At 44.3% G+C, this 15,418-nt stretch overlaps 1 protein-coding gene across 22 annotated transcripts in view; it reads left to right on the forward strand.

Annotated features, from left to right (window-relative positions):
• The window catches only part of TRRAP (transformation/transcription domain associated protein), a 117,345-nt gene that overhangs the window by 85,842 nt on the left and 16,085 nt on the right, over positions 1–15,418 (forward strand). For 13 of the 22 annotated variants that reach the window (XM_070567449.1, XM_070567458.1, XM_070567459.1 and 10 more), the window contains 7 exons: positions 3,608–3,799; positions 5,622–5,850; positions 6,445–6,710; positions 7,287–7,387; positions 10,838–11,039; positions 12,555–12,719; positions 14,711–14,801. In XM_070567449.1, coding sequence (XP_070423550.1) covers positions 3,608–3,799; positions 5,622–5,850; positions 6,445–6,710; positions 7,287–7,387; positions 10,838–11,039; positions 12,555–12,719; positions 14,711–14,801 — 1,246 coding nt within the window. The remainder of the gene's footprint in view (positions 1–3,607; positions 3,800–5,621; positions 5,851–6,444; positions 6,711–7,286; positions 7,388–10,837; positions 11,040–12,554; positions 12,720–14,710; positions 14,802–15,418) is intronic. The other 9 variants (XM_070567455.1, XM_070567464.1, XM_070567463.1 and 6 more) reach the window with 1 other exon arrangement.

Genomic DNA, 15,418 nt, shown 5'->3' on the forward strand with positions numbered 1-15,418 from the left:
TGCCGCTCTCGGATTACGGTCCCCACAGCTGCGCGCTTCCTTTTGCCAAAGCCCTGACTCTCTGGAGACGTCGCTACTCTTAGGACAAGCTGGGCATTCTGGCAGATGAAAGATAGCTCTTGGGAAGCAAGAGTTATTTTTGGTTATCTCTAACACTTTTCCTAAATTTGAGTTCAATTATAAATTGTTGTTAGTTCATCAATCAATTACAATAATAAGTATCAGATGTGGAGACCCTTGAGTCTGTGAGAAAACAGACTAATAGTTCCTGGAGAGATTTGAAGAACAGGCGGTTTTATTGGTGGACTCGGTTTGCAGAAGTGCTGCTGGGAGAGAGTACGGCAAGCGTGAGTCATAGGAGCCCAGGGCCTGGCAGGTTCGTTGCTGTCGGTAAAAGTTTGTTGAATGAAACTGTGTCATCTTCAGGGCATGTTATGTCTCACGGAAGTGATGACTGTGCAGTGTCAGTGTAGTTGAGTCATCTCCTTGGTTGAGCACCGCGTTTTAAAAAAATTAAACTCCGTCCAGAGGCATTTAGGACACGATGGGAGAGTGGGCGCAGAAGTACAATTCCCTTTCCCCAGTGGGAGGCTTCCGGCAGGAGCATCAAAAGCTGCTGGACGGGGCAGCTCTGTGTCATCTGAACCCCGTGACACATTGTTCTGACTGCCCTAGACGGTCTTCGCATGTGGCCGTTCGTGTTGCTCTGGATTTTTCCTGCGTCAGTGCCCTGCCATCATATCCCCCCCGGCCCCTTCCTTGCTGCTGCTCCTCAGTTTTGACGTTTCCGTGTGATGTTCACGTTATGGGGTTTAGAGGGAAGAAGGCCGTTATCTTGGTCGCACTCCGTAAGGGTTTCTTTACATTCACACCAGTGATTCCCTCTCTTCTCAGTGTGGAGTCTGCAAAAGCACATGGGGATTGTGGGGCCACTTTCTTTGAAATGGTGAACCTAAAATTTTAACCTGCATTGTGGCTGCAGTGTTTATTTTATTACTAATGTCGATTTTTAACAAAATTCGGAAGCTTGAAAGCCTGAAATAGTCACAAGCTGTTAACCACAGAGGGTGGAAATGGAGTCCAGGCTTGACTTTCTGGTTGGGATTTGGGAAATTCCGCATCTGATGCAGGAGTTCCTGTCTCTCCAAGAAATCACTAATCACTTATGTTGGTAAATATATATATGTATATATATAGCTGATAGAACGCATTTACGGTTGATTATTCTTTCTTTAATCATGCTGTCCATAGGTCTGACAAATGAATCTGCTCTTTCATAAACTCTGATTATTTTCTAAAAATCGTAAGGTACTTACTGGTTAGGAAAAAGCTCTAAGTATATGTATAAACATTCTGAGCAATGCAATAAATTAATTTCAAATGGTCTTGATAGTACTAAATTATTTACTCATTGGCTGGTATTTAAAGGGAAGAAACTCAACAAGTTACTTTGGTTTTTGTTCCTGTGTGTTGCGACTGTAGGGCTGCTGCAGGAGTACCTTTCTTGCTTTGGTTTAATACATGGGGTAACTTTTTTTCAGTAGAGGAAAAAAGTAGAAGAGAGGCCTTTGTTCTTCGTGTTACGGAGGATGGGTGTTGCGATGGACAGAAGCCAATCTTGAACAGCATTTAAGTCCAGAAAATGTGAGATTGGTGTAACTGTAGAGGACGGTGTTGGAAGCAGATGTGCTCACAAGTTTGCCTTCTTGAATTTTCTTTTTTTTTTGAGTTCAGAATTTTTTTTTATTGAGTTAATGATAGGTTACAATCTTGTGAAATTTCAGTTGTACATTAATGTTTGTCAGTCGTGTTGTAGGTGCACCACTTCACCCTTTGTGCCCACCCCCCACCCCACCTTTCCCCTGGTATCCACTAAACTGTTCTTAGTCCACATTTTTAAATTCCTCATATGAGTGGAGTCATACACAGATTATCCTTCTCTCGCTGGCTTATTTCACTTAACATAATTCCCTCAAGGTCCATCCATGTTATTGCAAATGGAATGATTTTGTTCTGTTTTGCAGCCGAGTAGTATTCCATTGTATATATATACCACATCTTCTTTATCCATTCGTCTGTTGATGGGCACTTAGGTTGCTTCCACGTCTTGGCTATTGTAAACAGTGCTGCAATAAACATTGGGGTGCACAGGACTTTTGGGATTGCTGACTTCAAGCTCTTTGGATAAATACCCAGTAGTGGGATGGCTGGATCGTATGGTAGTTCTATTTTTAATTTTTTGAGGAATCTCCATACTGTTTTCCATAGTGGCTGCACCAGTTTGCATTCCCACCAGCAGTGTATGAGGGTTCCTTTTTCTCCACAACCTCTCCAGCATTTGTTACTATTAGTTTTAGATATTTGTGTCATTCTAATGGGTGTAAGGTGATATCTTAGTGTAGTTTTGATTTGCATTTCCCTGATGATCAGCGATGATGAGCATCTTTTCATGTGCCTATTCTTCCTGAATTTTCTTTATCACTGGTTATTGAGATCTAAGAGGGGCCGTGAATGTGAATGTGCTTGGAAAAAGTAGGACGTAAAAGAACAAGCTGAAAGGTTATATAAATGCAAGATGACGTTATTATCACCGTTACTATTCTTACGTCATTTGGACAGATAGTGTTACAGCATGAAAATTTGTGCAATTTTTATTAACTTCCCAGACGTGCTTCAGAATGAGTGTTTTATTGATCTTGTTACGGCAGGTTCTATCAAGTTCTATCAAAAGGATATCAACAAAGATATCGTCTCTCATCTTATACACAAAGAGCTTATTTTTTAAAAGACTTTAATTTTTTATCATTTACTTTTTTAAATGCTGTGTAAGAGATTGGTAAAATGTAGTGAGTTCTGGTGCTTTCTTTGGAAGGTGATGGGCAAACGCAGGTGCTTTCAGGGGCAGACATGGAGCCTGCGCCTGGCGCTCAGCCGCGTGTGCGGGAGCAGGGGTCAGAGGCCAGGCACAGGAAATGCGACGGCTCCAGCCTCAGCCTACTTCATAGTAGAACTGATGTTCGAGAAATAAGAAATCTGGGGGAAATTTTAAGGTAGATGAAAAAGTGCGGCTTTTAAAGAACAGTGAAATTTATGACTGTTCACTCCTGATATCACCCTGAGTCTCTGTCTTCTGCTTCCTTGTATAATGTGCGCCAAGTTAGATTAATTTCCCAGGATAATGGTGTGAATTGGAAATAATTCAAAATTACACCAGCATTTATCAGAGGGGAGGTGAACGTGTATTTAAGACGTGGAAAATAGGCTGGCGACATTGTGGCCCAGTAGTGACTGTTAATCTGGTTGTCCTAATGGTGTTGATCAGTGTCCTCTTTTTCTGGAACTACTGATGCCCTTAAAGCAAGGAGCCTGTGGCATGCCTTAGTAGCTAGAGAGATGGGCCTCTCACTGGTATTCGGGAAAGGAGAGTATCCAGAAAAAGCGGTCTAAATGTGGGACTTCTCTAAAGAAAATCAACATCTATTTATGGCTTAAGTTCTGTTTATTGCTTTTCATAAGTGGCTGCAAAAAAATTGGCTTTCCTTTTTGACCCTTTATACTGAGAGGAAGAATGCCCATCGCTTCCTATGTAATGCTCTCTCACCCCCAGGTGGAAGTGAGCTGTCCCAAGGAGATGGCCTGGAAAGTCAACATGTACCGCGGCTACCTGGCCATCTGCCACCCCGAGGAGCAGCAGCTGAGCTTCATCGAGCGCCTGGTGGAGATGGCCAGCAGCTTGGCCATCCGCGAGTGGCGGCGTTTGCCCCACGTCGTGTCCCACGTGCACACACCTCTTCTCCAGGTGGGTACAGTGCTGTCTCAGGTCCTTCACAGCAGAGCACGTCCCGTCCAGGCTTGGGTTCGTAAACCGAGCTGGACGGCAGAGAGGACACTCCTTCCACTTGTCTTGTCCTTTGCTGCGTAAACTCTTCCTCAGTGAAAGGAAGGCCAGAGTCAAAATGTGGAGGAATCAAGTGTTGCTCCCCATTTTGGAGCTTCCAAGGGGTTTAAGTGACAGAAGCCATCCTCAGGAGTGATTTTGATGATTTTCATTTTTGCTTCAGGAATTTTCCTTAATGCCCACTGTACCACTGTCAGTGTGGTGTTCACTGTTCGGTCTGACACGGTCTCACATCCTCTGCGGCCCTTAAGACTGCGGGTTAAGTGGCCTGTGCCTTGGCTTCCTGCTCTGTGTGTCGTCTTCGCTGTTTCTGACAATATGTTCCAGCCCCGTGAGCTACCATTCCATTGCTCGTCTCTAAAGCAATCTCTCCCCACAACCCCTTGGCCTGCTTCTCCTCTCACAGGATACATTTCTTTACACTCTTCTAGCCTCGTGCATTTGCACACGCATACACACACGTGCACACACACACATCCCTGGGGACTGGAGACTAGCTAGAACAGAATTGCTGCTAGACACTGCCCGTTGCATCAGGGGCGCAGACCAGTGGGATAGGAGCTGTCGGTGCTGGCCCTCTTGGTTTGGAAGTCCCCCCGAGGAAGAGCTGCTCTCAGGTGCCAGCAGGTGAGCGGTTACCAGTATCTGGAGGAGGGAGAATGGAGTGGCTGCCGGTGGCCCAGGGCTTCCTTTGGGAAGGACGGAAAGCTTCTGTAGTTAGACAGTGGTGAGGGTCGTACAACTCTGGGAACACACTAACATCTCCAAACAAACATCCCGTCATTCTGTTTTCAGTAAGCCTTTGGTTGTGGAGGGGCTTAGATAAAGTTTTCAAAAATCTGAATATAATGAGCTACATTTGAAATATAGGTGGAAAGCATAAATTCTCCTAGGCAATTTTTAAAATTAAGACCAAACACCAGGATACTGAGGACTGAACAAGGTGCCTCGTTTGGGAGATTCAGACAGTTTTAAAATGTGAACTCTGACTCAAGGGAGCATCTAACTGGAGGGAGAAAGCATATAAGAAGCAAAGTTGAAAATAAGAGGGAGAGTGTCACTCAGTGCCGTACTAGTAGGAAAGGAAATAAACGTGAGCATTCAGAGGAGGGGATCCCTGTGGGAGGGGAGGTGGGGCTCGGTGGGGAAAGTTGGCTCAGGCTCAGAATTGTGGCCAGGGCCCCCGCCCAGGAGACAGACGGCACTGCGAGCTTGGGGCCAGCAGCACAGCCGGGATTGAAAGTGTAGTGGGCTAGACAGACTCCTAAGGGATGTGGACGAAGCAGTGTCAGCCCAAAGAGATCACCAGAACCGTGTTTTAAGACGTTTACTATGGCTGGGGCTTTAAATGTTGATGGCAGGAAAGCCTGAGGGAAGGGCGCGAGGCTGTCCTGTCCTAGACGTTGTACATGAAGAGCCACACTTGGTTGGTGGCAAAGGGAGTGGACAAGAGAGAGAGTTTGGAGACTGCCCTTCAGCAAGGTTGTTCTCCCAGCTCCTGTCTCACAGTAGCCATAGAGCTGAGGTTTTAAACTTGAGAGTAGCATTTGAGGTGAGGAAGAAATTGAACCTGGAATCTAGAGTCTCTTTGAGTGCTTCCTTTGGTAATTGATCTGGGAGGTCTTTATAAAGGCCAGACTCCTGCTTGACCTGTGGCTTATTTTCCTCATTTGATCTGTAATAAAATGTTGACAGTGGACTCTCTTACGCTGGTCCCGTTTAGGCAGCCCAGCAAATCATCGAACTTCAGGAAGCTGCGCAAATAAACGCAGGCTTACAGCCAACCAACCTGGGGAGGAACAACAGCCTGCACGACATGAAGACGGTGGTGAAGACCTGGAGGAACAGGCTGCCCATCGTGTCTGACGACTTGTCCCACTGGAGCAGCGTCTTCATGTGGAGGCAGCATCATTACCAGGGTAAACCTACCTGGTCCGGCATGCATTCATCATGTAATTTTCCAGACACCCTGCTGTTCTGGTTTCATGTCTTGGTTTTGTTTTTTCTTTTACCAGATTTTCTATTTTTTGGTGGGTATGGTCAGTGGTTGGTATGGCGAGGGTAAAGATGCAGGTGGTGAAAGATGGGAAGATTTTTTCCCCCTACCTGTTAGATTTTTCTAGCTAGAACAGAATTGCTGCTAGACACTGCCCGCTGCATCGGGCGCAGACCAGTGGGATAGGAGCTGTCGGTTGTGGCCCTCTTGGTTTGGAAGTCCCCCCGAGGAAGAGCTGCTCTCAGGTGTCTGTGTGTAGCCTTCTCCAGTGTTCCTGGCCCCCCTGCTCAGCCCCTAACCCTGCCAGGCATCTTTGTTTACAGCAGCCTTCATGATTTAGTTAGCCAAGATGGTAACGCTTATCTCAGTAGTTAGTGCTGTTTGCATCTGACACTTGGTACAAAATACGAGGAAAAGCGATGAGGTTTATCACAGAGCTTCCCATTTCCATAAGCCATGTGTGTGTGTTTTTCATTTTTTATTTAAGCCTTATTGTGGAACATTTTGAGATGTTTGACGTGGACTGATAACTCATTTCTTTGCTCTCTAGCTATTGTAACTGCCTATGAGAATAGTTCTCAGCATGATCCAAGTTCAAATAACGCTATGCTTGGGGTTCACGCATCAGCTTCAGCAATCATCCAATATGGGAAAATTGCCCGAAAACAAGGACTGGTCAATGTAGCTCTGGATATATTAAGTCGTATTCATACTATTCCAACCGTTCCTATTGTGGATTGCTTCCAGAAGATTCGACAACAAGTCAAATGCTACCTCCAACTGGCAGGAGTCATGGGGAAAAACGAGTGTATGCAGGTAGAGTGCCAGCGGGCCCCGTGCCTACCCCCCGGCTGGGGGGTCCAGTAAAGACTGAGAGTGTCCACCTGGAGACTGGTTCAGATCAGAGGGAAGGAGGGGTAGAACTTTCTGTAAACACAGCCTTAGTAATGGAAAGCAGTCCTTCCAAAACAAGAAAGGGAAAGGAAACCACCTGAGTATTTGAATTACATTTGATGGTCTCTGTTCTGCCGTGTATTGGGTTAACGTATTCAAGGAAAGAAAATTAAAAACTACAAGATTATGTATGTGGGTATAAGGTAGATTTTGGTTGTGGTCAGAGGAATATTCATAAAGACAATGAAGCTGACTAGATATATAAAGCTTTGGAGAAAATAATACCCTTAAGGTGCCTAGAACTGAATGTGGCATTTAGTGATTCAGTTTCGGTACTGCTCGTCAGCAGATATTCGTGGCAGGCAAGTCTTGTCAATTTAAAGTACACTTGTCAGTGACCTTTAGGACTTATTGCCTAGATAAATATTTTAATGAACTGTTTGTATTATTGTTGAGAAATTTCAAGAACTTTTTTCCTACTCTTTTTTTTTTTAATAGGGCCTTGAAGTTATTGAATCTACCAACTTAAAATACTTCACTAAAGAGATGACAGCTGAATTTTATGCACTGAAAGGAATGTTCCTGGCCCAGATCAACAAGTATGTATGTTATATAAGAGGAGGATAAGGGACCCTCAGCCACTTGTTTAGTTAGTGAGAACATGAAGCCGGTGTGAAGCTCAAGCTAGAAATCGGTGTGATTTAGTGATGGTTGTCACGTGCGATATTTCAGGTATTACACCTCTGCGGAGATAGTCACTTGCAGTAGATTGATAAGGCAGTTTGATATGTATCACTTAAAGCTTCTTAAAAATGAGTTGCTGGAGTACAGAACTGGATTCCTTTCCCCGTTTTCTCAGCACGACCTTTGGGAACAGAGTTGATTCCTTTTATGGAGATGATTTTGTTTTAGAGCCAGGGGGTCAGTCAACCGTGGCCTGCAGGCCAAGTCTGACCAGCGTCCAGTTTTTCTAAGTGATATCGGAACACACCCACACCCACTGGTGTTGTCTGTGGCTGCTGTCGCACTACGCCGCAGAGTTGAGGAGATGTGACAGAAATTGTGTGGCCTGCAAAGCCTAAGCCATTTACTGTCTGGCCCATTACAGAAAAAGGTTGCTGAATTGTGTTTTAGAGAAATGAAAGTCAGGTGAAATTTTGTAAAAAGTATACAAATGAGATATACTCACAGGATGCTGCCTGCTGCCATATGTAGAGCTTTAAAGCCTGCTTTCCACATTTTCAGTGTATAGGAGTTGCATTTTTAGCTGATTTTTAAATGAGGAAGTGATTTTGTCAAGATGAAAGGGTTTTATCCTTTTTACCTTAATGTTTTAAATTCATCTGCCATAAACACACCGTTTGGAAGTGTACAATTTCAGTGGATTTTAGTATATTCACAGTGTTGTACCACCATCGCCACTTGCTAATTCTCAAACATTTCCGTCTTTTCCAAAGAAACCACGTTCCTGTTAGCAGTCACTCCTTATTCTCCCTTTCCTTTGTCCCCTGACAACCACTAATCTACTTCCTGTCTCTATCATTTGCCTATTCTGAACATTTCACATAATTAGAATCGTACACAGTGTGGCCTTTTGTGGCTTGCTTCTTTTCCTTAGCATCATGTTTTCAAGGTTCGCCCACGTTGTAGCATCTATCAGTACTTTATTCCTTTTCATAGCTGAATAATATTCCATTGTATATCCATACATTCGGGTTGTTTCCACTTTTTGTCTACCGTGAGCAACGCTTCCATGAACATTGATGTACAAGGTTTTGTGTGGGCATGTTTTCAGTTTTCTTGGATATGTATCTAGGAATGGAATTGCTGGGTCATATGGTGCTTCATTTATCTTTTTGAGAAACTGCCAAACAGTTTTCCACAATGGCTGTACCATTTTACATTCCCACCAGCAGTGTTTGTGGTTTCCAATTTCTCCATATCCTAGCCACCACTTGTTGTTTTCCGTTTTTCTGATTATTGCCATGCTAGTGAGTATGAAATAGTATCTCATTGTGATTTTGATTTGCATTTTCTTGGTGACTAATCATGTTTAGCATCTTTTATGTGCTTATTGGCCATTCGTATGTCTTCTTTATAGAACTGTCTGTTAGGTTCCTTTGTGCGTTTTTTAATTGAGTTATTTGACTTTTTATTGTTGAGTTGTAATTCTTCTGTCTGGATATAAGTCTCTTTCAGGTACATGATTTGCAGATATTTTCTCACATTCTATAGGCTGTCTTTTCACTTTCTTGCTAGTGTCCTTAATGCACAAAGTTGGTCATTTTGATGAAGTTCAATTTGTCCGTTTTTTCTTTTGTTGCTTGTGCTTTTGGTGTCATGTCTAAGACACCACTGCCTAAGCCAAGGTCATGAACATTTACTCCTGTGATTTCTGGTAAGAGTTTATAGGTTTAGCTCTTCCATTTAGGTCTTTAATCCATTTTGAGTTAATTTTTATATATGACGTGAGGGTAGTGGTCCATATTAATTTTTATGCATGTGTATATCCTGTTGTCCCAGCACCGTTTGTTGCCTGTGGAATGGCTTTGGCATCCTTGCTGACAATTCATTGACTGGAAATGTATAGGTTTATTTCTGGACACAGTTCTGTTCCATTGATGTGTATGTCCATTCTTAACGCCGGTACCACACTGTGTTGGTTACTGTTGCTTTGTAGTAAGTTTTGAAATTGTGAAGTGTTCTTCGACTTTGTTCTTTTTCAAGATTGTTTGGGTTTATGGGGTCCCTTAACCCCTTACCTTATTTCCACATGAATTTTAAGTTATCCACTTTGGCAACGACGGCAGCTGGAATTATGATAGGGATTGCACTGAATCTGTAGGTTAATTTGGGGAGTATTTCCATCATAACAATATTGAGTCTCCCAATCCATGAACACAGGATAGGTTTATTCAGGTCATCTTTAATTTTATTTAACAATGTCTTATAGTTTTCATTGTACAAATCTTGCATTTCTTATGTTAAATTTATTCCTGAGTATTTTATTCTTTTTGATGTTATTATAAAATGTTTTCTTATTTTCAGATTGTCCATTCCAAGGTATAGAAATACAACTGATTTGTATACTGATCTTATGTTTTTCAACTTTGCTGAATTTATTTGCTGTGATAGTTTTATTGTGAATTCTTTAGGGTTTTCTGTACATAAGATCATGCCGTCTGCACACAGAGGTAGTTTTTCATCTTCCTTTTCATTCTGGTGTTTTTTTTTTCTTCCCTAGTTGGTCTGGCTAGAACACCGAGTACTGAGTTAAACAAGTGGTAGAAGTGGGCATCTTCAGAAAACTGTTTTTCCGCCTTTCACAGTATCATGTTAGCTGTGGGCTTTTCATATGTGACCTTTGTTATGTTGAGGTAGTTTCTTCTGTTCCTAGTTTGTTGGGTGTTTTTATCCTGACACGGTGTTGGGTTTCGTCAAATGCTTTTTCTACATCAACTGAACTGATCATATTTTTCTTCTTCATTCTGTTAATGTGGTGTGTTGTATTGATTGATTTTTGTGTGTTGAACCACCACCTTGCGTTGCTGGATAAATCCCACTTGGTCACGGTGAACAATCCTTAAATACTGCCGCTGGATTGGTTTGCTGGCATTTTTTTTGAGGGTGTTTGCGCCTGTGTTCATAAGGCATATGAGTCTAATACATTGTTGGTATGATAGTAACATTGGGCAGACACTCTGGAAAATAGTTTGGCACTTCCTCAAAAGATTGAACATAGGATTATATGACTCAGCAATTCCACTCCTAGGTATACACCCAAAAGAATGAAAAATGGATGCTCAAGCAGGTACTTGGTCACGAATGTTCATGGCAGCACTGTTCGCAATAGCCAAACGTCAGAACAACTTAGTGGTTGGGGTTTTCTTTCAGGGTGATGAAGATGTTTTGGAACTAGATAGAGGTGGTGGTTGCACAGCATTTTGAATGTCCCAAATGCCTGTGAATTACTCACTTTAAAATGACTGATATTACGTTATGTGAAGTTTGCCTAAAAAAAAGGTCTGTTTTGATTTGTGCCCTCTTAGGTCTGAGGAAGCAAACAAAGCCTTTTCTGCAGCCGTGCAGATGCACGACGTGCTGGTGAAGGCATGGGCCATGTGGGGCGACTACCTGGAGAACATCTTTGTGAAGGAGCGGCAGCTGCACCTCGGAGTGTCTGCCATCACCTGTTACCTGCACGCGTGCCGGCACCAGAACGAGAGCAAATCCAGGAAGTACTTAGCCAAGGTGAGACCAGAGAATTAGCTTTGACCAAAGACCACCTGGCAGCCTTCAAGTCTGGGTGAATATTCAGCTGTTTACTAGTCTGTGCTGCTGTGAGGCGCTGTTTCATGCCTTAACTCGCAAATTCCCATCACTCTTCAAAGTCTCTTGCATTGTTCCATTTTAAAGCTGAGAACAGGGGAGTGGCCCTGTGGCCAGTGGTTAAGTTGGCACACCCTCCTTTGGCGGCCTGGGCTTTCACTGGTTCAGATCATGGGCACGGACGTGGCGCTGCTCATCAGGCCATGCTGAAGTGGCGTCCCACATAGCGCACAACCAGAGGCACTCACAACTAGAATATACAACTATGTACTGAGGGGCTTTGGGGAGGAGAAGAAAAAAAAAAATGGAAGATTGGCAACGGTTGTTAGCTCAGGTGCCAATCCTTAAAGCTGAGAACACTGACTCCTGGACATGTTTGGAGGCCCAGGCAAAACTGAGCCTGGAGTCTGGGTCTTAGGACTCCAGTCCAGTGTTCTCCGTGGGATCTCACACCGCACAGAGATGCCTGCAGCCGGATGAGGGGTCTGCAAGGACGACTGACCTGCCAGACACCCAGTGGAGTCGCATCTTCACCTGCAGGGACGGCACACACAGCCACAGAGCCGCTCACCTCTAGTCCCCGGTGACATTGACCACATGGTTTCTGCAGACCCTTCAGAGTGAAGTCTCAGTCCTGGAGGTCTCGTCCCACGTTGCCTGGGTCTAACACCAGGGACAGGGTCAGCAGTTGACATGTGCCCCACGGGTGAGCGCTCGTGATGGAGATTCCTTCCTCAGTATCGCTCCCTCTCGTCCCTCCCATAAAACACATACATAGGACCCAGAACGAATTCTTGCAGAAAATTTAAGATGGTGGTTCTGCTTTTCTGTTTTGTGCGTTAAAGGTTTGGATTTTTTAGAATTTCTTGATTTAATGTCAGAATTTGGGATGAACATCAGCTCCTAGTAGTTAAAGCCTGCTAGAGCAACACAAACCGGTTACAGTAACAGAGCTCCCTGAGTGCCTGACTCGGAATGTGCTTGCTTCTAAGTGTAGTTGTTCCAGAAGTCCGTGGACACCAGGCTGCCAGCATGTGGCCTCCCTGATCCTAAGGGGTGGTCATCTGAGACTGGGAGCAAAAGTCCCCTTTGTTTCTGTGAGATCACACGTGTAATGAGCAGGTTGGCCAGCCCTTCTCATCCCCCTGTTGGCTCCTTGGGGTCATGCCCCGCGCCCCGTGCTGGCCAACAGGTGGGATCAGTTAGTAATTGGCATTAAAGCTAAATCTAGATTAAAAACTATAGTCAAATTTTAGGTTTTACTTACCTGTAACATTTCTATTTTAAGTTTAGCAATATTGCTGGTCCCCTTTTGTAGATATGTTCCTGCATTTCCAGTAAAGCTACTCTATGTGGTATTTTAATGTTGGGGAAAAGTCACTTGCTTAAGGGCCTCAGACGTTTCATTCAACTCAAGAATTTTTCCTTCTGTCTTAGGTGCTGTGGCTTTTGAGTTTTGATGATGACAAAAATACTTTGGCAGACGCTGTTGACAAGTACTGCATCGGCGTGCCACCCATCCAGTGGCTGGCCTGGATCCCGCAGCTGCTCACCTGCTTGGTCGGCTCCGAGGGAAAGCTGCTTTTGAACCTCATTAGCCAGGTGGGGATAACAAGATGTCTTTGTTCACAAAAAAAATTGTCTTCGTTTCACATCCTTTTTTTTTTTTCAGAAAGAAAATGCGCATACTCAAAGTATTGCAAATAAGTCAAAGAGATGCGGATGTGTACACATTTACATGTCACTTGATATAAAGCACAATTAAAAGGGATTGACTAGGGGCCGGCCTGGTGGCGCAGTGGTTAAGCTCGCATGTTCCGCTTCAGTGGCCCGGGGTTCACCAGTTCAGATCCCAGGTGCAGACATGGCACCTCTTGGTAAGGCATGCTGTGGTAGGCGTCCCACATATAAAGTAGAGGAAGATGGGCACGGATGTTAGCTCAGGGCTAATCTTCCTCAAAAAAGAAAAAAGTGATTGAAGAATATATTGAGGTTGAAATGAAATAATCTGATACAGCATTACAGTATTAAAATGGTAATTTCTTTGCTTGAGCATGTTGCCACATACAATTCAAGTAAAATAAACATTCTCTTGGAGCTGGCCCCGTGGCCGAGTGGTTAAGTTCGCGTGCTCCGCTGCAGGCGGCCCATTGTTTCATTGGTTCGAATCCTGGGCGCGGACATGGCACTGCTCATCAAGCCACGCTGGGGCGGCGTCCCACATGCCACAACTAGAAGGACCCGCAACCAAGAATATACAGCTATGTACCGGGGGGCTTTGGGGAGAAAAAGGAAAAAAATAAAATCTTTAAAAAAATAAAATAAAATAAACATTCTCTTAAGATGTGAGATCACTAGTGAGAACTCTGAGAGTTCCGGATGGTGAGATGCATGTCTGATTACGCTCTTTAGCTGATTTCCTGTCGTATGCCAGCAGCTCTTCGGAGCTTCCCTTAAGACTGACGTTTCCCATCGTTGTGGTGGTCCTTGGCCCTCGTACGCTTGCTCGGCTGCAGCTGTTAGAGGCTGAAAGTCGTGCGGGGCCGGGGTAGGGGTGGGAATCCGACTGACCAGGGTCCTGTGAAAAGGCTCTCGTGACCATTATTTGAGAATGGTTCCAGATTGTCCCTCTCCTCTGAGCAGACTGAGGGGCGGAAGAAGGACCCAGACAGCAGAAACTTGGATACAGTTCAGTCTGGGACACGCTATCTTTGCGCTGCTTTTTATAAAATGACAGTGTCAGAGAACTTTTCCTGAACCAGCAGCATCGTAACCAAGTGCTTAGGAACACACGCTCATCCTTCTGTCCATCTGGTGCACTTTGCTTTTCGCGTGGGATGCGTCATCCGCGTTATACCCAGAACTGGTTTTATTTTTCCCTTGAGAGGCTGTAGCTATGTTCCTGGTGCGGCGTTTTGCTTAGAGTTTATCTTTGGGGATGTAGATTTGGTTTGTTGGGTATTGTCATTCATTGAACATCTCTTAATGTACATTAGCCAGCCACCCTGTGGCCAAGCTAGATACTATCTACCCAGCCCTTTTGAAGGAGCCATGTAACCCCAGTTTTACCAAACTTACCTTAATTAGAAATCTTACCTTAAATAGAAAATTTTCAGTCTCCTCCTACCCGTAGTCATGCAGAGTAGAGTTACTCACTATTGAGCTTAACTGTCAGTTGGTTAGAGAATCACGTCACGATTCCCGGTGAATTGTGCCTCCTGCAAAGACTGACGGGTGTCACTGTCTGTTTTCCTGTCGTTTGCCTAAGTGAGACCCAGGGTCGGATGCATTTTGTCTTCCTCAGATTTACTGCATCAAATGAAAGTGGTTTCTCTGTCATCAGCAGTCCCTGGGCAGAACCGAGGAAATGCACCATATTGATCCTTCTTGTGTATTTTAAAGCTCAACTAGGTGTTTTACCTGTGGTTTAATCTGACCTCATGAATTAGATCAGTGGTGCGGTATTTACTTCCTTGGTTCAACTGCAGACCAGCCACCCATTAATGATTGACGTTGACTATTTTCAAGACACATGGCCTCATCGAGAGCGCACTGGCGAGCAGTGCTCTTCATTACCCCGTCTCTCTGAGCAGGTCGGACGAGTGTATCCCCAAGCAGTCTACTTTCCCATCCGGACCCTGTACCTGACCCTGAAAATAGAGCAGCGGGAGCGCTACAAGAGCGGTACGTCTCGGGGGGCCTGCGGCCAGGCATGGAGGGGCGCTCCGTGGGGCGTTCCGTGTCCTGACTGCTGGGGACGCACGCCTGCCCCACAGCTCACTGCCAGCCTGTGGGCTCGTCTTGTCTTTATCCAGCGAGAGGACACTGGGCTGAAAGGCAAAGCGTGATCTCTGACTCAGGTCCACGGTTTTCCTCTGCCATGATGTAATAGGGTGTTCATATACCTGACTGATTTGATCCATAAGTAGAAAAAAGGTGAAAGTTTTAGCTGTAGATAACTGTAAAGTTTAACTTGCCTGATTAGTTATAAATGCATCCTGGTAAGCAGTATAGATGGCAGTTACTGTGTGCGTGTGATTTAGGTTATAAGGAATGTCTTCAGCTATCAGAGGAATCAGCTTAGACATCAGTCTTATCAGATGTAAAAACATACTCAAAATGCAAGATTTTTAATCTATATTGAATAGTCCTAGTATGTAAAGAAATAACTTATTTAATGGTTTCAGATACCCACTAAGCATGGCACTTTATGAACAGTTAAAGCACCGTTTGCCTCACAATGGTTTTAATACCCACACGTTCATGCTGCGAGACCAGAGTCTTTGTAAGCAGGTGTCTTC

Source organism: Equus przewalskii, chromosome 12 (assembly GCF_037783145.1).
Source record: "Equus przewalskii isolate Varuska chromosome 12, EquPr2, whole genome shotgun sequence".
Taxonomy (NCBI): domain Eukaryota; kingdom Metazoa; phylum Chordata; class Mammalia; order Perissodactyla; family Equidae; genus Equus; species Equus przewalskii.